Below are 23,172 nucleotides of genomic sequence, written 5' to 3' on the forward strand. Positions count from 1 at the left end.
GAGTCTCCAATCTTCAGAGCAGAAGGAAATTGCTGTTCCGAATGCATTCAGAAAAGTGAGTCAGCATTTATTCGCCATGATAGAGCCAAACTCTAAGGTGTATACTAATGTTCTCCAAGGACCTTCAGTATTGAGGATGTACTGAATGCGAAAATATCAAATTGGCTCACTGAGAATGAATACTTCGGGTCCATGCGTAAAATTCAAAATAAGCAGTTCTTATAAAGAGCATAAATGCACTGGAAAGATTAAACAGATGCAAGTCAAGATGTTTAAATTGTTCCAGGGTGGGGCAGGTTTGGATGAGGTACGGGAGGCTGTTCCAAAGTTCAGGAGCAGAGAATTGGAAGGCATGATGGCCATTTGATTTGGTAAGAACCGGACATGGAGTGAGAAAAATCTTTGTTGCTTGAGTGAATGGTTCTTAAGGAATGATATCTGTGTATGCACACTCTCAGCCAAGAGTGCACGGAATTCCTGTTTGCGAATAACGAAAATCCAGTATCAAAGAACATAAAGAAAAAATTTACACAAGACAGCATGCTCGCGGAGAGACAGTCAGCATACACCTGCTCATTAAGGATTTCTTTTTTGCTACAAAACCCAAACTGCAAATCAAAGAGACTTGGGAAGGGAAATGACAACTGGGACGCACCAGGTTTGCAAACATGTCTGCTCTCGTCGATGAGCATGGCCGAGTCAGAGGAAAAAACAACGTCCTCCTGGCTACTTGAGACATTCCTTTCAACAGCTCCATTGATACTGTGGACCACAACTGCGGTTGACTGCAAATGGTATAATGTATTCAACAATTGATGTTTTTGGTTCAAGCTTGCATGTATAACAACAACGTACATGTACATACTGAGTATATTTTCTTCAACATTCTTCCTTACTCAGGAAATATACTCTACTAAAAATCTGGGCAAGTGACAACCAAATGCAATTTGTTAACCACTGGCCGACTATGCCTGGTACCCATTTATTTCATGCACAGTTTACCAGGGAAAATTGACCAGTGGTCAACAAACGCTCGTCATTTTGAACCTGTAGTACTCATATGACTATTCTATACTCATAATCATACAAACATATTCAACGACAATGGCTCAACTGTACTTCCACAGAACTTCCACAGAAATTGAACCCCAATTCAATTCAATGGGGTTTAATATTTTCCTGTCCATTACATCTTGTGTTTGATAATTTTCAATTAAGAGCCCATTCTGTAATTTCGAAGAGTGAATAGGCACTGCAAACTACCTGCCAAACAAATAAAAATAAAATAGTTTGAAATCAATTTTAGTGACATATCTCCTATCAAATTATACAGGTCTGGTGTAACAGGGGGGAAAAATGTCACACATTGGACCCTAAATTCAAACCACCGTGATTTTGTTATACAGAGGGTCCATAACTGATGCATTTCAAAACGTCAGTACAGTAGTCGAGCCCATCACAAGTGCCTGTGCGGTAAGTCTGCCAAAAGTCCATTCAAAGTCAAGCAATCAGAAGTCGAGTCATAAGCTATTCAAAGTAATCCTGGCCATTCAGGATACAGTGCCAGACCAGGAGGAAGAGAAAGAAACGCCATTTTTCCCAGAGCATTGTGGGAGATGGTCCACGAATTCCATTTGCCGTCTGAGAAACTTGAATTTATAGTTCTATATAACAGGTTTGCTCTTACCCAACGTATATTAATAAGCACTGTATGCTCAGTGCTTGTCCGAGAGCTTGCGAAAAAAACCTCACAAGCTTACTCGGGTAATTTATAGTTCGTTCTGGTATGCTCAAAACCTAATCAAGGCAAGGCGGCCATTTCTGTTGGCCGTAACCATGATAAGACTTGAACAAACAAGACCTGTAGTGGCAACCACTCTGTGACACACTGTATTGTGAATTGCTAGCGTTGTGACAGACGGATTCCTTTGTCATTGTTCACCCTGCTACATGTACTATGGTAGTACATGTACTTGTATGACTGGGCCCAACTTGACGGCGCTGCTGAGTGCACGATTTTACGCTATTAATAAAAAGAGGCTCTTTGCATTTCATGTAGACTGTAAGCAGCAGGCACACTTACCTTGGGGGAAACGTGAGCTTAACGCAGTGACCAAACAGTAGAAACCTCTATGTGCATGCAAGTTTAAGCACAACCAGGCCAGGCATTACCATGATGAAATAGGCCTAGTGCTTTTAGTTGGCAAAGTTTTCAACCGTAGTAACTATCGTAACTGCAACTCTTCTAAACTGTCAAGCAGCTCCTGGTTCCTGGTCTTATGTCTGGACTGGTAAAGAGAGTTGTGCACAGACTCGACTAAAACACCGACTCATACAGGTACATGTACCATGTTCAAAAGTTATGGCTGCGGCTTGACATAACACATGCACCCATGCAAGCCTCCGACAAAGCGGGTGCAGCCAGATCCCATTGATGCATGTAATACTCCAAACCGCAGCCACTCGGATCAGACATGGCTTATGGGTACAGTGTCTTACTTGTGCCTGTTCTTCATCGTCCCCTCTCCTCTCGCTGTCTTGCACACACAGCTTCAGGAACACGTCCTCAAGAGTCTGGACAAATGCAAAAAAACGCAGGACACGGGTGACGTAACAGCCTCTATCTACCTGCCCGGCAGTCTCCTGACAACAGACAGATTGTACTGTCCAAAACATTGAGTACCACACGTACCGGTACCCTCGAAAGAGAAACTGCAAATGGGGCTACCGTAAACCTACATGAATAACTTGAGCTGCTACCTTCACCATGGAAAACCTGAAATCTCAGCCTCAGTTTAATATCCTAAAGAAGAGCTTATGTTTTTATTGAATGTCTTGTTTCTTGCCGTGTAAATCATGGTATTTGTCTTTGGCAACCCTGAAGAGCAAGCCCTCTTCCTCCCCGACATTTCCTTCGATACCAACATGATGCATTTTTTCACATTAGCCTTCTAGCGATGTCAAACAATCTTTTATGAAAGTTGGGCAAACCGATCTCACAAAATGCCCATTTTCTAAAACAGGTCAGCCAAAAGTGGAAACATTTCCCACTGAATTGCTCAATGAATGCCTCACAACACAGCGGCTGTAACATGGTCTCGTTGAATCTGGCTCTTACAGGGTCATGGTCCATATTTAATAGAATCATTATGAACCGCTCTAATGTGGGACATGTGATTTTTAACCCCCCCAAGGAGCATAAGCCACTGTGCATCCCTTCGGTTAAGGAAAAAGATGTCAGTCAGTGGTCAACATTTGTATCACTGTGATATGGACTGAGCACAGCCAGGTGGCAAACAAAAACTAGCAAGAGATAAGACAGAAACAACACAACATACATGTACATGTAACATGGCATATCACTTCAGGGCATCCAACAAACAAAGCAAACTGTATATATACTTACATGTATGAGCTACAATGCAAGGTGCCAAATTCAAAAGTCTCACATTAGCGATGCAACAATTGATTCATCAAGTAACCAAGTAACCAAGGAATGAACCAATAGACAGCCAGCCAGACAGACTCTTACCGGCATTTGATAGCAGTCGATCAGGTCTTGGGGTGGAGACTCAGAAAGCAGTTTGCCGTTCCTCATCAAACCAACCTGTAAGTGTGTCCCCAACCAAAGGAAAAAGAAGAAACAATGTAGAGAAAAATGTTGATCCAAAAAAAAAATTTAGCATAATGATGGCATTCCGACATGTATGGTCGTGACGAGGGAACACAATTCATCAAGCCCCCACAGGAAAGTGCACATGTAAATGAACCAAGACATTTTGTTTTATAAGGACATGTACATGTAAGTCTTTAGGCCTTGAGATGGATCAAGCGAGGGTGCTACTTTCTTAGCAACGGAGGCTCCCTTGGTTGGAACTGAACTTCACTGATTAACCAATAACTATTAACGGCACGCGTCACGGTTGCTTGGCTATCAACGAAGTGAACATTCCTGACCAATGTGGCTCTTTCCAACTGATGAGGGGGTGCTTCTGCTCGAGTTGGAGCCAAACCAAGTGCTCTACTCAATATCATACCAGGCCCGTAGGCTGGGAGGTTCAGGGGGTTCGAATGACCCCCCCCACTCGCTTCCGAGTTCCGCTCGTTGGTGGTTTTTTTGGGGGTGTGTAATAAATATATAATTTTAATATACTACAATTTTTTGAATGTAAGCCACAGTTTATACACTGATTCTCATGCGGGAAATATCTCTGCCGTTTATAATGAACTGCAGGTGGTTTATACGGCAACGTTTAAGGAATGATGATTTACTAGAATGTATTACTTTTTTAGAACTTCTGACATTTTTTGTGGGATTTTCTGCGATTTTTTAATAATAATGTTCCTATCATTCGCTCGCCGTCACCCAGCGCCAGATTCAAGGTGCTGAGTAAAGAGCAAATTCATTACCAGGCCAATTTACAATACGCCGTGAATCTTGAAAACTGAAGTAAGGGGTCTACACGAGTCTTACATGCATCCTTCGGTTCGTGACAAACATGGAACTTGTTTGATGTTGTGCTCCAAAGCACATTATGATAGGCCTTTGTATACAAATATATGTGTTCACAGTGCCAAAAGTTCCACTTTTGGGTTTGACAACCCCCCCAATCTCTGGTCAGGCAACGGGCCTGCATATATTATGCATGTGAAAGTACTCCAAAATACAAAAGAAATGCTGTACCTCAATAATCTATGAACAACGAACAGGTGAGTTATCATGAGTGACAGTGAACAGTGATTTTACAAGGAACTAGATCCGAGATGACCCAAAAAGTTAAAATTGAATTTCAGCAAATTATTATATTATTATATTATTCACAATGAAGATTCTAAACACCAGAACAAAAGGCAAAAGAATTGATGCAGTGTGCACGTACACCCAAGGTTCTCTACTGCCATTGGTTAATGCGCAATGCAGTGTTTCACCTCTGCGTCTTGATTGGCTGGGATTCGCAGATGACACCCTCTGCACCAGGAAGGGGCAGCCCTGTTTTCCTTATGACCGACAAAGGCAGACGGAAAAAACACTGCATGTACATGTACATGTAGAGTTTATTTAGGACAGTCCTTCGAGCAGCTCTTTGGGCCATGTGGCCCATCCATTACTGAAGGCCACCAATTTATATAGGCCAGTGCACGGATGCCGTCAAGATAGAAATCAGCAGCTGTCACGATCGGTTCTCAAAAGGCACGTGAATTTTAATAGACACACATATCTGATCTGGGCTCTTAACAACGGTGGCTGAGGGACAATCAGTTGCCGAGTCACCGGGAAGTGAGACAAGAATTGAGAAAGAAAAGTGTTAATATCACGGGAGTTCATCTCCTCCCTTGAGAGGAAGCAAGGTTGCATAGCCGACAGCCCACATTCTGTGAGTACGGGGTAGCAATCCTCGGTGTGTACAACAGTTGCAAGTACATGTACTTCACAGCCAAATTCTGGTAAGTAGCATAGGCTACCCATCTCGTTAATTTCAGTAACTACCATAGTGTACATGCGCCCAACCTTTTGAGTGTACAGTACGGTACCAACTCAGACTTAAAAACAAAAAACAAAAGAGCCACAGGATACAAGACTGATTTACTTTAGAGAAAAATGGATCAAAAGTACAGGCCAGTTTATACTTGCTGTGATAGCATACACAAGTTTTACACAAATTTTGATGTCAGTTCACATCAAACACATTTCAGATCGAGCAAAAGTTGGCTGCAAATCTGTCCTGAAGTCAAATTTGCTCTATCTGCTTTCATATTCAAATGAAAAAAGGCATTAAATGTAACTGTATCATGGGGCTACATGTATACTTAAGTCAGGATCTGTTGGTGCAGCTAGTGATGCCACCAGCAGTTTGATTTCAGTCTGAAGTACCGGTATTTTGCCACCTCACCATGCTCATCAGCACCCCAGGGGAATCACTGGTTAATTAACACACATGTAATGTACAAACTGCCTGCAATACAGTTTCAACGATTCTAGGAATATCTTGGATTTCCAGGTAGCGTGGTCAGTGATCAGATAACAAAATAATTCTTTCAGCCAATCGTTTTCTTTTTCATTTATATTTACAGTCTTGAATCACGGAAAGGCCGATTTTGCTTTTCCCCGATATGCTACATGTTCCGGTATTCTTACTTAAGGTTTAATCAACAATGAAAAAATGGATGACAGAAATAAGTCCAAAAGAGTTTGTTTCTGTTTTGTTTTCCTTTAAAGAGTCTTTACCATGCCAGGGGTGAGATTGACCGATGATAAAAATAGCTGAAAACAGCTGAAAAAAGGCATAAAGAAGCTGAACTGTGAAAAAAAGCTGAAATCCAAAACTAAAAAAGCTGAAATCCAAAACTAAAAAAGCTGAAATCCAAAACTAAAAAAGCTGAAATCCAAAACTAAAAAGCTGAAATCCAAAACTAAAAAAGCTGAAATCCAAAACTAAAAAAGCTGAAATCCAAAACTAAAAAAGCTGAAATCCAAAACTAAAAAAGCTGAAATCCAAAACTAAAAAAGCTGAAATCCAAAACTAAAAAAGCTGAAATCCAAAACTAAAAAGCTGAAATCCAAAACTAAAAAAGCTGAAATCCAAAACTAAAAAAGCTGAAATCCAAAACTAAAAATGCTGAAATCCAAAACTACAAAAGCTGAAATCCAAAACTACAAAAGCTGAAATCAGGTGAGAGAAATCCCTTCCCAGCAGTGTGAACCATCCACTTCATTCTTGATGCCAGGTATCCGCTCCGAGTGCCACAAAAGAGGACTTTTTTTTTTGGTACTCACAGCATAAGCGTTCGGTTATAATGGAGATCAATGGCACGTTGGATGCAGAGCACGCTGAGTACGCGTAAGGGATTTATTTCTTAATGTATGGTCTCTGTGTACACATACACAGAACGCGTGCAAGAACCCACTTAGAAAACTTACTACCATCCGTCTTTCTTTTGTCGCTTCGGGGTGCACTTCAACTCGGGACCGATAAGCTGTCTTTATGTTCCTCCTTCAGCTTTGTGAAATGCTACATATGTAGAATGTTTAGTGTGTACATGAAAAAGTACAATGTACATGTAGCTTATGGTAATATTGCACCTTCTGAAACGAGCCCTTTACTTTTACGAAGTGATTTTCAATTATTTTGTTATTTTTGTTATTATTTTATTTAGGAAAATGTGACCAAATGAAACAATCCACACATTGATCGGTTTATCATATAACCAAATATGAATAGCTCATCATGAAGTATGAAATTTGACCTGTAAATCTGTAAGAGAAATCCCGGTCGACTAGTGAAACAATGTTTTCTGTTTAAATACAAGGAAAACAATCAAAAATGACCATTTTTCTGTACTGACGCAGTACGGTTTCAAAAATACAATGCAGATGGAAGGTTCCACAAAAAAACAGTGAGCAAGAGTGCTTAGATGTTCATTTTTTACGGTCTAATCCACTGGGAATAAAATAAACCCGAAGCTGACAGCATTGCTGATTAAGGAACCTCGGTGCATAAATTAAGTGATTTCTCATTTCAAGTTTTCTAAACATTACAAGCGACAAACTTTCAACACTGCCTTCAGAACAATCACAACTAAAGCTCAAAGCTCTACCAATAAAATTCCAAAATGCAGCTGCTCCATTGTATATTTGTCTTTTGCTGAAGGAAAAAAATAACAGTAGGATTTCATGTCACCTCGCTGGATTGCAGATTATTGAAATTACAGAATTGAACATTTTTTAAAGTTTTAAAGTTGGAAATTAACAAAAAAACGATGAGAAGAGTTACATGTACATAAAGACTGCAACAACCTGCATTGTCTTGAATCTTTGTTTTTGAACACATTTGTGCAATATGCCCTCATAAAAAAGGCTAAAATGGACCAAAACCAAGCATTCCATTTCCCCAGTCTTTATGTACAGTGTAATCTGTGTCCAGTGCAAAGAAAGCACAGCATTCTCAAGGAACCCTATATTTTGCCTCTCTGTCCACTCAAGTCCAATCATTCTGGTGGAGTGGCCACACTACACAAACAAGCTCAGCTCCATCAGCTCACTGGATTGAAGAAGGTTTATCAGTTTACACTGTAAATTCAATTGACCTTTAATTATAAGGCATTTGAAGACCAGGAGTGAAGTAGATAAAATGGTCAGGTTCATGGGAGAATGTTATTTTTGTGCATGCAAGCCTGTAAATGTAATTGACTTCTAACGTGCACTGTACAAGTCCACCTTCAGCACGCTCACCAGAATCTTGATTACGCTGATTTAGTGGTACATGTACATACATCATACAGCTAAGGAAAAGCATCTGGGAAAACAAGCTACCCGTAGGTGATTTAGGGCTACAGAGGGATCCACGAAAGCACTAAGTTTGTTTATGGCTTTTTGTGGGGGGGGTTGTTTTATAAAAGCTGTTGTACTAGGACATGTAGAGTCATTTGCAAAAGTTTAAGACCACCTGGAATTATGTTGGTATTTCTGTCACCGGGCCAGCATGACACTGTCTCATTGCATGATTAAAACCAAAAAACCTTTTAATTTGGTCTGCGGTGATTTGTCTAGATAAAGAGGGTGCTGAGGAATGCGTTTAGAAATGGCTTCATTGCCAAAAGATGATATCTGAAAGATAGGGTAAATGACCAGAAATGCCATACAGAATACCACTCTATGTTTGCCCTTCATTATTATTTGATGTGATATTGTCAATCAAGGTTGCAGTGGTGGGTGTTAAGCGGGTAGGCCTGTTTATCAGTGGTAAATGGAAATTGCTAAACAACAGGTTGACAAAATTTGGGGTTGGATTATGAGTGCTACCGGTATGTTTCAAAAGATCAATATTAAATTTGCCCATAATACGTTTATATTAGCAGGGATGTTACATGTATCAAATTCAGAAACAAACTCATTGATATTAAAGCTGGGTGGCTTATAAATTATGCCAACTATAATATCTCTATCCTTGGCATGGAGGGTTTTGAAGAACAGCGAATGGCATTCAATATTGTTTAACGATAGATCATTACACTCAAAAGAGGTGAGAGTACGTTTACAAAGTGACTCTGCCACCAGATTTGTTTGGCATATTTTTCTTCAGGCATGAGTAATCTTTGATGTGAAAGTCAGGACTATTGTTATTCAACCTGGTCTCGCTAAACCCAAATATGTCAAATTGGTATTGAAGAATATTTATATAATCGCTTATTTGATCAAAGTTCTGTGTGAGACTTCTAGAGTTTTGAGGAAAAGACGAAAAAGTACATTTACCTTTTATACACATGTACATGTATCTTTTTATTATGGGAAAACTGGTCCAATAATAAGTAATCTGAATAGTAGTTCCTGTCTGGATCCGGGTCACTGTTAGCAGCTAAGCTTTCAGTGCAAACAAAGGGATTAAATTTTTAAGATGGTACACATTGATTTTATCATAAGTTCTAAATTCAAGAATGGCGATTTCAAAGTTGATAACATGCAGATGATTAATAGGTAATGTGTATAGAAAGCAGGGTGTACATTTTCCACAGACCTAACTCCAAACAGGCTCATCAATTGTTTTACAACAAGTTGTACATTGATACATCATCGTGGACAGTCAGTACAAGTGAGCTAAAGTGTTAAGCTGTCTCAGTGAAAAAGGTTTCCATGAAAGGCCAGACGTGACTGTGCGTGCTTGTATACTACCAAGGACTCCTACAATTGATGCAATTGACTACACGTACCCAGTGAGTTGCTGAAGCGTATAAAATGGTGCACAGCCCGGAAATTTGGTTTTCATATCCATGGTGATTGTAAACAAGCTCATATGAGTTGTGCATTATTGTACAAATGCATGTATGTGATTTGAGAAGCAGAAAGCCAAAACATCAAACAAAAGTAATTTACATGTAAAGAGATTGTCAAAAGCAACAATTAAAGGCATATTTGTCATTCCTAAGTAGTGACATAAATGTTATTGTAGACACAGTCTAAACATGTCTCCACAAGTTTACCCTTAAAAACCTCCCAATGGAACCCCACCGAAATGCAGTGTACGTGTGCCTCCCTCAAACACTAACCATCTCTTATGTAACTGGTGGCACATTTGCAGTCACTCCCAACTGCCTTGGGTTCAGTTGATGATTTGATAACTGGATGAGTCTTCACATGTCAACAGAATGGAAATCTCAGGAATACGTGTATTTGATATGAAACCATCTTGTGATATTAGAGTACGCGTTCTCCAGTACTAATTTGGGTGCATGTGAAACGACGTTTTCAAAATGCTCCCATTCAACATGAATCACTCTCCTGGACTGAAATTTCCACCAAATGTCCCTTATATGAAACACTTCAATTTTGCGACAGATTCTAACGATTTAAAAATTTCTCATTTTTGAGCAATTTCCAAATATCAATTTCTTGAAATCCTTGTGGAGACCCATACACCTTGAGAAATTCCTTGTGGAGACCCATACACCTTGAGAAATTCCTTGTGGAGACCTATACACCTTGAGAAATTCCTTGTGGAGACCTATTCAACCCATTCTTCGAGGTCTCCACAAGGCACCACATTTCAGCACATACAAAGCCATGTCTCCACAAGGATACAAGTTTCAGTACATCATGTGCATGTGGGTGTGACATGTACAACACTGGTACCACCGGAATGTGGGCTATACATGATAACTGTACTCTAAATTGTGAATAATTGCGTTCACCACCTGAAACGGCTAATACCTACTAGTTAATGTAACATGCATTAACACCGATTGAAACACTGAACCCAGAACTGAACCTCAATACCGCATGCAAGTCCACCTCCAAACCTGGTAAGAATACAGGACATTTTTGGCACACTCCCGTATTTACAGTGCATACCTGTACATGCTTTGTTTTCCTGACTAAACACAGCTGGTCAAGCACAGTATTTGTCACAAGCAGAACCAAATACCCTCCCCCCGGTACTTCTCACAACCCACATGTACCGGTAGATCTGCATGTACCAACATATGGTGCACTGCAACTGTATGTACAGGTACGTGGCATGACCGTGATCTATTAAAAAAACTTGAACCTCGCAAACTTCTATCAATCGATTATGCACAAAATCTACTAGTAGTGTGTAAAGACAGTACCCATGCAGGTGTCGGTGTTCAGACCAATCAGTGTGTTGACGACAAGGCATCCACGTAAACTAAAAGGGAAAGATGCCCCGTTGCCAGCTCCGGGACCATGGGGGGAGGGGCACAGCACACATCACAAGTAACATAAAGTAGATACTTTGGTGCTTATGGTTTTTACTGATGGTAGGGGCGGAGAAGCTTGCAAGGGGGGCCTGCCCTTCTCCCCTTTCCCTCGGCAAAGCTACATACATGAACATGTACTTCACTGGCAAAACCTACACTTCTATTAATACATGTAGATACATGTATATGGCAGCTTATAAAAATGATGTCAATCAGGGGGGTCACACTGCTGCAGGTGGGGCAACCTAGGGACCATCCTTTCCATGTATAATTACCGATATGTTTACGAGCATCAAAACACCGCATTATAGGACTGCATTGGTTGAAATGCTTTCAAAAACTGTAAAAAATTGAACACTGTTACAATTTTGATTCCTCTAGCAGAAGAGGGAGACGGTTAGAGTCCTGCAGATCTACATGCACATGTACAGTACCGGTACATGTACATGTAGGTGCAATCTGTATTTGTTACCAAAGGCCTGGCTGCTTGTGATAGCCAATCTTTCACATTTTATTGCTGGAACATCAAACAAAATAATCATTATACTCATTACCATGTCGGTTCTAAGGCCTCCAATTTATGGCCAAAACCAGAGCAAAGGAAAAAACCAAGTATATCGGCAGCGTTTCCCCAAAAACAGGTGCACAGAAGAGTTTTTTATCCCTTTTACATTGAATTGCAAATCTGTGTCAAAAAGACACTAAAAATATACAATTTGCAGCACGATAGTGCTTTTACCTCCTATAATGTCTCTATTGACACCATTCTGATTCTGCATTGAGTGTTCAATCCACTTTTAAATAATCCCTCCTAATTCCACTTCAATCAGTGTCGTGATTTTGCTCCCTGTCATTTTATTGTGCAGGCCTCCCCAGGCTGCAAAATGGCAGGCGAAGGAATTTGTACCAACTGCCTCTGGCTAATTCTGCTCGATGATGAATGGATGCGTGAAATTGGGATAAAATGAAGACTTTCTGGTTTCTAATGGGGCACAAACAATACAAACAAGGCTGTACTGGTTTCTTGCATTTACCAAAACAAGGAATAAAAGATGAATTCTATGAAACAAAGCACGTTTTGTTCCTCATGTTCAAAACTCCAAAAGGGAAAGTGAAACTCCTTGCTTTCTGAAATCAAGCAACAAAATGACCACATCTGTGGCTCAAGAAAAAGTCTGAGTGCAAATTTAAAAAAAAAAATCTATAAATATTCAAGAAGATTTGAGAACTTGGAAGAATCCATGTGCTTTGCATACAGGTTTGAACAAAATCAGACGTTCTGGGCAACTTTAAGGAGCTCTTTTCAAGTACACTGCAGATTTATCGGCACGGTTTTTGGAACCTGAAAAATGGTCAACAATTCATCAGAATTGGGAAACATTTTGCGAGGCTTAGTTGCAATGTAAGGTAATTGTTAATTTCAGCAACTTTTTCAGCAAAGGTCTCTGCTTTCCAAAAAAAAAAAAATTTTTTTCTTGAAATCTGATAGATGTATTTGACCTCACTATCATTGACTACATGTATCTACAGCACGGACAGTGCGTGTTGAAGCAGAGAAAATTGATAATTATACACTAATGGCTTTCGCCCATTTGACAGAAGCCACGCTAGATACTGTGTGAAAAACTAGGGCCAGCTCAGATTTATAAATGTAGTGTACCTGGTGTAGACAAGTAGCAAAGTTAATTTATTATACACGAAGGTCACTTCAGTCACTTCAATAAATCAATACCAGGTCTACCAGCCTAGAAAGTCTTTTGTGAGTTACAATTTGAATTAACCTTGGTACGATGAGTTTTTAAACTCATTCGAGGGCAGAATTTGAATTCGCAACACTATATCATACCTCATGATTTTCGGCGCAATAGCTTTAGTCTAGTTAGCCATACCTACATGTAAGAGACGCTTTGCACCAATACATTGTTCTCAAACGCATAAAGAAACCAGTCCATTCCAGAGATGGTGGTCGCTATGCAAAAGCTTGCCCCGAATCACAAGGTGCAACAGTGTGAATTCAATTGTTATGATAAATATGCAATATCTGATCACTTTGCAGTTTCGTGACCAGACACACCTGGGATATGGAACACGCTACTTTTCCTGATTTTGTTTTTCTGGCCATCCTCATGCATCAAGATTCACTTACAGAACCTCTGATGTACATGTACCAGTACCATATCATAAGTCACAGAAGCTTCAACATCAAAAGTGGGATGACTTCTTTTATAAAAACAAAAATTACAGTAAAGATCAGGAATTCATCCTGCAGTATACATGTATATCCACCACACCATACATGTACAATGTAAGTTCACTCCAGAACCAAACAGATTTCACAGGGCAAAAAATTGCCTCAAAAGTACTGCACACAGAACCACAGGTAAATACCCGGTTTGTAACGGGTTGATAGCACTTTTAATGCATGTGTACAGATTTTCAAATCGGGATACGGTACATGAATGTGGTGATTACGTTCAATGAGTCATTAGCCGTCAATATGGTAATAAACTCGTCCAAATTGTTAAATAATACTGTCTTTGTTCTAGCGATGGCAATACCCAAGACAATTGCACTGTCAATGAATCGTTTGTTATCGTCCTCTTCTAGCACTAAACTTGTTGAGCAAACTCCCAGGATTACGAGACTTGTCCATAGAGCTAAGTCAATTTGAATAATTCACTATTTGAATATTTGAACTTCAATTTGATCAGAAATACATGTATATCTGAACATTTAGTCTTACTGACTGGCAGATTGTTGATTAAACCATATACAAAATCAGTTGCAACAACGCACACAATGGACATTATAATAGTTTCTCACGTCTAGGAGTACCTCCAGCCATGGTTTAGCAAGATTTCAGAGATGAACAATAGGCCTGCCGGTACTTCTTGCCCTGCTGAAAATTTCTATTCCTTTTAAATCTTTTTTAATGAATAATTTACTTTTTGAGTTGGTTTCTGTCGCTTTTTATTTGTAATCATGAATGACAACGTGACTCCTGTCTGAATGACTTAAAACTGACTACTGACTGCTCACTTCATGCTTTCTTGACAGAATTTGGGCATCTAGAAAATATTTCCTACATGAACGTCCACAGTGCACATATATATACATGTATGTACATGTATACATGTAACTGTTGGTATTTCAATTATCTATACTTCAGGCTAGCTACTGTGTAACCTAACTTGTCAAAGAATTCCTTGTTCCCCACGGAAATCTGAATGAAATCCAAAAAGAGAAATGACTGCCCTAAAGAACCACAAAGTACCGGCATGGAACATTCAACAAGTGCCATTTTAATGCGGCTGGAAGCTGAATTTCACTTACATCAACAATGCGTATTCACTTTCTCTTGGGCCTACCCAGTGAATATTATTCCCAAACACTTCCAACATATTGCTATATGTACCGGTACATGAACAGGTACCTATACATGTATGTGTAAATCCATGTGGTAAACATTCCTCATCCTCATCTGAAAACATGTCGTAACAGTTTAATACACTTTCTTTCTGCACTGAAACAATTTGTTAAACTCTTAGGAGTCCCAGATTCAAACTCGATTTGGAATTTCTGAAGGAAGCTTCAAGGGAGGCAATGTCAACTGTACATCAGGGGTACAAACCAGATTACAGACCAGATCAAGGTCCACTCGTGTCAATCACGTTTAATCTCAGTTGTGACTCATTTTTCTCTGATGTGGACAATTTAGTGAAATTAGATTCTGGTATCATGGGATTTTCGATAAGAACAAAAACAACCCCGTAAAAACTACATGTACCGGTACAAAAATGAAAATCCCCGGGGGAGGATCACTCTTAGTGGCTGATGTGCTTGAAGCAAGATGGTAATTTGTATACACAAATAAAACTGACTCAGCTTCAACATGAGAATTGACAACCACCATCGTGAAAATGACTACACGTAAAACCTATGTATCAAACCTTATTGATTACAGCAGATGGAACACTACTACATGAAGTGGAATCCTTTTCAGGAAATGAGTAAGGCATACAGTGTACATGTAGGAAAAAACAAACCGACAACACAAAAATCTCCAAAGCCTTCCACCCTTCTTTCGTATCGTCTGCACTTGACCTTGTTGATTAATTTGTGAATTTCCATGCTCATTTGCCTCTCCGCAGGGGCAATGCATGGGACAATACACACCGTATCACTAGTCCTTGCTGGCATTCAGCGAGTACACTGTACATGTATGGCCATACCCGTACATGTCACTCAGCCATATGGGCGTAAATCCTTGGAGGGGGGAGGGAAGGATTGGGATATCCTCCCTCTTTTTAAATGCGGGAATGGGCTATTGGAATACATATCCCTTCACTTTTTCGAGGTGAACAAAATTCTGGCAGATTGTGAAGCATCAGTTTTGTATTTGAGTCTATTAAGTCCTTGGAAGTCCATCAAATACATGTACAGTCATTCAGTCTTAAGCCAGTTCACAAGCTATTCAAATGAATTGCGACAGAAACATTTTTGGTCATTGTTCACCCTGTTACTTATGACTGGCCTTGTGGAGGGACCTATGACTGGACTTGTGGAGGGACTTGTGAAAGGACTTGAGATGGACTCGAATACAACACTGTGAAGCATTTTTCAGACATCCCAACGACCAAAATGAATTCAATGGCACTCAAAAAGGAAGAAGAACAATAAAGAAATTTACATGTACGCTGTTCTGATATAGGATTCTGCAGCAATTGAAGTGTACACTGTGTTACAGGTGCACATCTGCATCGTGAACATCGCCCCCTATAGACAGTACGTGCTGTGTCTTCAGGTTTTAGGGCCTCCCTCCCACTTTTCAAATTTCCAAGTCATTCCCCAACAATGCCCCATCCCTCGCCGTCCCTTCAATTTCCACTGAGCTGCACCGAGCTCTACATGGTCTATGTTCCTAAGATTTATATCCGGATCAGAAAAACAGGAAAAAAAAAGAAATTTGGAGTCTCTGTATGAAAGCCATGGATTTTAGAAGGATTATTACACTTGGTCTATTACGATATGTGAAACTGGTTTGAAATGACAAACTAAGGTCTGTACAACTTCAAAACAGGAGGCAGTGTGAGCGCTACTGGATGTACATGTACCAGTATGTTCAGGCTATCAATTTGCCACACCCATGGGCATCGGCCACACCCATGGGCATTGGCCACACCCATGGGCTACACCCATAACCCTAAACTGCAATCAATCCAGGCCAATCACTCGTAACAAGGACCAGCAATGCCTTGTTCATCCGAACTCTGCTTTTTTAAAGGAAGGACATGTGCACGTGTAAATTCGCTGGTACAAACAAGAATTTCTACTCTGACATATTGAACTGGTGGCTCTGTGTAAATAAATGCTACAAGTGGAAAGAGCATGTACACATTCCAACATTGCGTACACAGGCTTATATGGCAGGTAATGGATCGGCTATTTAGAAGCGCGGCATGTGTGGAAGTCCACGTGCGCCGGTGGTACGAAACCCGAACCCCTTGTACATACTTCACGCTCTGTCATTGGTGTCTGTTTCCATGGGGAAGTGTGACCCCAAAAACTGAAGTGTGTACAGTGCGCTACTGGATTTGGACGAGCTGAGCAAACAGTGCACTCAACGAGATGGGGAAGTGACTCTCGCAGGATTGAAAAAAAACCTCTCAATGTTTGCTCGAAGAGTGATTAAATACAATGCTGCTGACATTGGTTCCGCAACTACACATCATCTGGACCGAAACAAAACAGTTTCTACATGTACAGATTCACCTTTAAAGATGAAACAAAGAAACATGGTCTAACACAGATGAAAATAATGTGTGCCACAAACACCTGTTCTTATTTCTTCATTGTTTACTCCATACAATCTTTCACTTTTTAACCCTGCGAGCTGGCCCTAAAAACTTGCAGTTTTTCCTGTTGATAGTTATGAACAGTCCATTTCATTACTCCAATGTAAACTTGTTTTATGGACACGTTGCCAGTCAAACAGCTTGAATGGAAGTTTCCTGAGACATACCGGACAGTAATGAAGCACTTTGGCAAACTTCATTGCGACTTATCACTAATTTACAGACAATTCATTGACAGCCATAACAGAAGCGGCAAGAATTGCCAAACAAAGAGGGAAAAAATTCTTACACACTTCACTGAGGCTTATTCCTTGGATTACCTGGCTTCTCAGGATTGGTACCGGTAGGTTCTCTGGTTGATTCCAAGAGTAACTCTGGCTACACAGGTTAAAATACACGTGGGTCGAATGAGGACTACATGTACTGTAGTCTCGACCGTACTGGTATTGGTTGTGTATGTTTTAATTAATGAGAAAAACAACAAAGCTGTATTTCTGCTGCAGTCCAGCGGCTGACCACAGGGTTAAACTAAATGTTTTTGGTTTAAAGAAAACTGATCCCGGTCAGTTTTAAAAAAGCTTCCACTCAGAGCAGCATCATGTTCAGATGGTTAGAATTAACTGCAAAGAAGAGAGACTTATATGCATTACTGCATCTGCTCAGGCGGAACAAAAGAGGACGGTTTTTTTTAATCCCCGCATAGGCACACCATGAGGTACGCAAGTATACGCGCGTTTCATGCAGAGCGTGCTGAGTACGCATAACTAATTTATGGCGGCATGTATGGTTTTTACGTACACGCAGAACGCGTGCAAGAACCCACTTGTAACAACCTGTCTTTTTTTTCGCCAATTGGGGGTGCACTTCAGCTTGGGGCAGATATAACCGGTAACTTACTGTACTGAAGCAAATAATTATATGCATCAAGCCCAGCACATCACTTTATCTCTTAACACGTGAATTTCATCAGTGGCAATCAAGCATGGGCAGCTACTCGTGGACAGCTCGCACTTTCAAAGTTTAACGACTACACACTGACATAATACAATTTGAGTTTGTTTGGCAAGCAATATAAACTGCCTTGCTGTTGATAACGCTGCAAATTTTGGCCATGAGACAGATAAGTTTCTGGTAACCAAGCAGAAAACTGTATAATTTGTTTCTCAAGAAGTAAAATGAGCAAGTACTGGGCAGCTGGATGACCTGTACCGGTACGATAGTACTTGGCTACACATTAACTCCTTATGCACTGTACAGGAAATTGGATCCAATTACCGGTAGCTATTCATATGAATAACAGAGATTGTTCAGTGTAACCCTGGACAACTGCTACCATGACAGTGACAATATTTGAGTACATCTCAACAGTGAAATTACTATATTGCTAATATAGATATACAAGTGTCCATTTTAGTTGCTTCTCTTAACAACGTCCTCCAGGGGTGCCCGATTTCGGGCCCCGTGTGTTCATACGCAGAGCCAGGGTGCCCGGTTTTGGACAAAAGAGCTGGTCTGTGTAACAAAAGACAGCACTCGGACCAAAGGACCTCACTGCAATCATTTTTCAACTTCCATTTTTCGAAGGTAATCCGGCACTGTTTGTAAACAGTATACCACTGTTTTGAGCATGGTGCGCCTGCGCATTAGCACTGCGGACAAAAACGCTCCGGGGCCCCATTGATGAGCGACACAGTGCCGCTGCTCGCTAATCCAGCCGCATATAAAAAAACACTACTGGCATTCACCTGAACAAAGGAAATTATGCAACACCTCACAATTCTGGGCTCTCTTTGACAGGGCTGCAGGCCTGGGCTGAATATTGGGGCGTCAATGGAGGTTGCTTGTCAGATTAGAGTAGCCACCAGACAGTCGTTCGTGTGGGTGTAAACATCCAGTAGATGAACACACGAATTTTTGAAGAACTTTGAAAAAGGAGAATCTTGAAAAGGTCCCGTCATCTTATCCCGCTCAAGAAAAATCCACCCGGCAGATAGTGGTTACAAACTGAAAACCTGACCTTGGACTGAGGAAACAGGTATTTTGATAACCAACATGATTTGTTGATACCGGTAACTAACCAAGCATCTTGTTCACTTTTACCTCCACCAGACTCTAAACTCCACACTTTCTTTGTGGCTATCAGAGACGAGGAGATAAACCACTGCCGGAGCTGTAAGGGCACACAGTTGGTGTGACAACACAGAGATGGATGTGCTAGGCATATTGTGCATTCCGATTGGAATTGTGGGCACAATTGGCAACGGCATCGTTTGCATTGTCATTTGGCACGATCCCAACCTACGCACTTTGACCAACACTTTCATCGTCAACCAGGCAGTGGCCGACCTCCTTTGCTCTCTGCTGCTCCCTCTGCAGTTCAACATCCCCTCTCCTGACCCGCTGCCCGCTGGCAGCCTGGGCATGTTCATCTGCAAGGTCTGGACATTTGAGTACGTGCTGTGGCTCTTCCTGAATGCGTCCACACTTGGCCTGGCCGCACTGACACTGGAGCGCTACCTGGCCATCGTGTTCCCCTTCCGCTACGTGGCGGTGATGGCCAACCGTTGCTGCCTGCCTGCCACCCTGATTGCTGCCACCTGGCTGCTTAGCATAGCCTCGGCGACCCTGACCCTGATAACTGTGGAGTTCTCGGCCGCGAACAACCACTGCAATATCAGCCCTGACCTGGAGCTACACAGCCCAGCACTACATGCCCTCCTGATCCTGGACAGTGCCCTGCTCTTCTTCCTGCCGGCCGTCCTGATGCTCTTGGCCTACGCACACATCCTGCTGGTCCTGCGGCGCAAGGCTCGGACCATCCAGCCCATGCCATCTGCCAACATTACTGGCAGCGAGCAGGAAGCCCCACCCCCGGAAATGCAGAACGCATCCATGCTCCGTGCCAGTAAAAATGTCATCAAGATGCTGCTCCTTGTATTCGGCTTCTACATCATATGCTGGCTGCCCAATCTCATCGCCTACGTGGTGCAATTCTCAGACGAGGTCTACAGATTCACAATTGTCTCGGGGGCTGCCAACTCTTGTGTGAATCCAATCATCTACGCATTAAGATACAAATCTTTTCAGGCTGGCTTAAGGAAATTGTTCAAGAGGAATCCTTGAAGACAAACAGTGTGCTTGCTAACATGCTGTACCAGTGTGGCCCTTGACAGTAGTTTCACAGATAGAATGGCTTTCGAACTTTATAGCAGGCAATGTACTTCAGGTTCAAATGGAGAGTAAAGGACTTGTATTAAACATGGAGTACAAATTTAGACTGAGGACGACAATACAAAGAAACAGCAAAGAATTCAGTGGTGTCCTCCAGAAATTGATCACAATAGTCCTCAGAAGTGAAAATACACCTTTGTACACTGTCCTCACATAACTTTCTATGAATTATGATTTTCATGTACAGGTGCCGGTACCCCGTGTTGGTTCTGTAGTTGCAGGGACCATCTGAGTTTTGCGTGGAAACACAGATCTTGTGCAGACCACAACCATGAGGTGAAGTCTTTGTCCCCACAACTCTGTCTTGACTTTCCTAGCCACAAAGAAACTCCCTGGTCACGCATGTGCAGTACCACGAGCACATAGAGCTTTTAAGTGTGGATATTATAAGGGATGGCTTGTTCTCTGACAAATTTACCTGTACATTACGGGTAGCCACTCGTTAAGCCCTTACCAGCATGTTTCAGCATACAGTATCAATTTTACAAACAACTATTTCAGAAGGAGAAATTCAAAAAAAGAATACCGGTATGCCACTACGTCCTCAGTGATGAGTGTACATACATGCACATATACTGTACAACATCCCACCGGTATGCCAGGGCCTTGGCTACACTGTACTCTGCAGCCTGACAGTGCACCGCACAAATATGCAAGGACTTTGCTCAAAAGTCTAGCCGCTCTGCTAAATTCTCCATCTGGTACCCTGAGACCGGGAACACTTCATCCGTGACCATGAGAACAACACCACACTTGGGGCATATGTATCTGGTAAATGCACGATCAACCAAAGAGTTCAGATGCAGTCTCCTTCCCTAGTTGACAATTTCTCTGCATGAGTAACATCCAATGTATGAAATATGATCTTACACGTGTCATTACCCTTACCCAGCGACTTGTTATCATGTGCAATTTACATCTCTTTTATTTTGTTTTATGATATTTAATTGCTACTTTATTTCTGTCTTTTAATTCTGATTACATTATTGTAAGAGACATGTAATTTGGTTTTTAACTGCTGTATATACACAGTGGTACTTAAATCACAAACCACATGTATGGTACGTACACTGCCCTGTACAATGGCGAACACAAAGTGTCCACTGCAGGTAATGTTATGAAAACGTTGTAGTAGGCAGAGTAGAAGATATGTGAATACATTTGGTTAAAGTTTAGTAGACACAGTAAATGTGTGCAGATTTACAAGTTTAAAATGTTTTTGGACGTTGAGACATTCACAAAAAATTTACCGAGAAAACACTGCTCCATGTAACATACATGTAGCTGGCCCTCTTTATTGTATTTTATGTCAAGTCAGCAAATTGTAAGGAATGATCTAAAGCGTGTACAAAGATACAGTGCACATGTTGATCTAAATGTATGCACTGTTCACACCTCCAACAAATCTAGGAAAAAAAGATCACTCCAAGCTAAGGTGCTTTAGGCTGATTGATATACAGTTAAAAAGAGAATGAAGTCCAATCCTTTCTGCCTTGTACAGTTGAATTCAATTAGTTGTCATAGTTTCCTCACAGAAAAAAGCCTCACAAGTACCCCCGTGTTTAACTAAATTTCTTTTTGATGGTACTTATCTTTTGTAACGTAACCCTAAAAAACTGCAGAATGAATACAGTCAACATTTCTAACATGATTTATCAGGACAAACCGTACGTTACATATACATGTACACCCATCCAATTCATGTACGCACAAGTAAACATGCATGGAAATAACGACCTAAAATACACATACATGTACATGTACAATGCAAACAAATGTGATAAAAAAGATCTGCGTACAGCCGTCTGACAGCTCACTTCCAAATGCACAACAGTGTGCATACAATTATCTAGTTCATTGGAAAAAGCTACAGCAAACCAAAGTTTGTGCTCAGAACACTAAATCTCCCAAAGATTGGGACGCCTATCGGGACTTGAGAAACAAGACCAACAAATTAGTCAAAAGGCTAAAATGAGAGTTTTTTGAAGATTCGATAAAAGATGCAGGTTCTGACACAAAGAAACTTTGGAAGACCATCAAAACCATATTGCCTACCACTAAAAACGACATTATCGATAGCGTCAGGGGTGGTAATGAACTATGAACTGAGGGTACTGACATTGCTAACAAGTTTAATACATTTTTTGCCAACATAGGAAGAAACCTAGCTGATGCTTTGACTTCATAGAGAGCTGCTGAACACTTTGATACATGTTTACATACCCAACAGGACACGGAACCACTTGAGAGGCTGTTTCAATTTGTGGGTGTTAAGTCATGGGAGGTTTGTCGCCTGCTTTGCGAACTTGATGTCAACAAGGTCACTGGCCTTGATGGCATTAGCCGCCCCCCCAACTACTGAAGGCAGGCCGCAAATAGCTTGCGGCACCATTGACCCACATTATGAGCTTAAGCCTCTCCGCTGGTTCTGTGCCCCTGGCATGGAAAAGAGTAGAACATCTCCTGTATTTAAGACAGGTGACCGTCAAGATGTTAAGCATTATAGGCCGATTTCAATTATTCTTACAAATGGGTCATTAGGGAGACATTATGTGGTAAATTTTTCGACCTTAGGGAGACACCGGTCATTAGGGAGACATTTCAATGTCTGCCAATGAGGGAAATGTTTACGTCTTCAGACTTACTCATAATATCAACCAAACCAAAAGTATGCTGTTTGGGACTCAGGCCAAATTACGTCATACCGAGGAAACTTTACCGATTACCACAAACAACATTGCCATTGAAAACGTGGCTCAATTTAAATAACTGACCGTCTGGCTTGATCCGTCTCTTACCTGGAATATACATGTAGACAAACTTGTGAAAAACGTGAACAAACATGTTGGGATCCTTCGTAGTGCCAAAAGTGTTC

The 23,172-nt window shown here is 41.0% G+C and overlaps 2 protein-coding genes across 5 annotated transcripts in view; one reads left to right on the forward strand and one right to left on the reverse strand.

Annotated features, from left to right (window-relative positions):
• LOC110984302 (ABC transporter G family member 20-like) overlaps window positions 1-23,172 on the reverse strand; it is a 55,659-nt gene that overhangs the window by 16,475 nt on the left and 16,012 nt on the right. For all 4 annotated transcript variants that reach the window (XM_087142808.1, XM_022244332.2, XM_022244333.2 and 1 more), the window contains exons 7-9: window positions 3,533-3,607; window positions 2,500-2,574; window positions 656-785 (exon numbers count right to left, since the gene is read on the reverse strand). In XM_087142808.1, coding sequence (XP_086998934.1) covers window positions 656-785; window positions 2,500-2,574; window positions 3,533-3,607 — 280 coding nt within the window. The remainder of the gene's footprint in view (window positions 1-655; window positions 786-2,499; window positions 2,575-3,532; window positions 3,608-23,172) is intronic.
• On the forward strand, window positions 5,256-20,361 carry LOC147797590 (galanin receptor type 2-like). Its single transcript, XM_087142809.1, has 2 exons — window positions 5,256-5,445; window positions 19,176-20,361. Exon 2 carries the CDS (start codon window positions 19,272-19,274, stop codon window positions 20,187-20,189), a length of 918 nt encoding a protein of 305 aa, XP_086998935.1. The 5' UTR covers window positions 5,256-5,445; window positions 19,176-19,271; the 3' UTR covers window positions 20,190-20,361.

Source organism: Acanthaster planci, linkage group LG10, assembly GCF_054643075.1.
Source record: "Acanthaster planci isolate LZ-2023a linkage group LG10, COTS_SCS, whole genome shotgun sequence".
NCBI lineage: Eukaryota > Metazoa > Echinodermata > Asteroidea > Valvatida > Acanthasteridae > Acanthaster > Acanthaster planci.